Raw genomic sequence first — 975 nt, 5'->3', positions numbered from 1 at the left:
ATGGAATCATAAAGAGTCATGATACTCATGTTAGACTGAGCTGATGATAAATCCTGTTGAAGTAAATTAGTAAAAACTAAATTAAGTGTTAAGAAAATTCTATTCACATTTAATGGAGTTACTAACGTCAAGTGATTGGATATCACAACAGGTGAGACTAGATGTCATCTCACTGACGTCCAGAAAGAGAGGGGGGAGAAAGGAGGACCAGGTATAAAAGTTTTGTGCAGAAGAGATCATTTATTCATCTTTTAGTCTCCTGTGATATGAGCAGTACAGAAGAATCAACCTAGTTCAACGTTTTAGTAGAGATGCCAGAGCGATCAACTTGGTTATGTATTATTCAGCTTTTTCTCTGCTTATTTGTGCTGTGTTCATTATAAATCCAAGAGGATTTGGATTTCTTTTGTTTTTCTGCTGAATTACAACTTCCAAGATTTTAATGGTTTTCCTGTGGATAAGAACTTTAAGATTTGGATTTTCACTGCATACTTGGGGATTGAATTTCCAAGGCATGCTGTTTCCCTGTTGGACTTCAGGGGCATCTTCATTCTGGATGTGCCCAACCTCCTGTCTCTGCTCCAAGATCAGTATCAGCATTAGATCAGAGTAGGTTAATTAGGTAGGTATAATTAAAGTCACTTGAGTATATGATTATTTGATTTGGTTTCAGCTTTGCTCCTGCTAAATTGCATTAACCTACCCTGCATTCAGAACCTGTAAAATTGTAGACGTTTGTTTTTGGGTTTTTTTTCCTTTTGTGAAAGAGTAAAGGTAAAAACCACCATATTACTCTAACATCACTGAGAGCTCTTGTAGATTATTCTAGCCTTAAAAATGAACATATCCTTGGGGCCTACTTTTCCAGACCACTACATTGAAATCTAGTTAGTTATCAAGCACACAGATTTAAAGGAGAGCTGCTAATAACAGGTGTGCCTGAGTGGAGCGCTTAAGTAGTGGGCCCTGTGGACA

At 37.3% G+C, this 975-nt stretch overlaps 1 protein-coding gene across 1 annotated transcript in view; it reads right to left on the bottom strand.

The window, feature by feature from the left end:
* Positions 1 to 240: 240 nt before the first annotated feature.
* Positions 241 to 975, bottom strand: part of LOC102203583 (UDP-glucuronosyltransferase 2C1-like) — a 4742-nt gene continuing 4007 nt past the window's right edge. Inside the window, exon 5 of the mRNA XM_013914240.1 lies at positions 241 to 259. Coding sequence (XP_013769694.1) covers positions 241 to 259 — 19 coding nt within the window. The remainder of the gene's footprint in view (positions 260 to 975) is intronic.

This window comes from Pundamilia nyererei, unplaced genomic scaffold (assembly GCF_000239375.1).
Source record: "Pundamilia nyererei isolate P.nyererei 1_Seehausen unplaced genomic scaffold, PunNye1.0 scaffold00180, whole genome shotgun sequence".
In the NCBI taxonomy this organism is placed as follows: domain Eukaryota; kingdom Metazoa; phylum Chordata; class Actinopteri; order Cichliformes; family Cichlidae; genus Pundamilia; species Pundamilia nyererei.
Note: the sequence above shows the minus strand (reverse complement) of the source record. Positions and strands in the feature narration are given on the sequence as shown.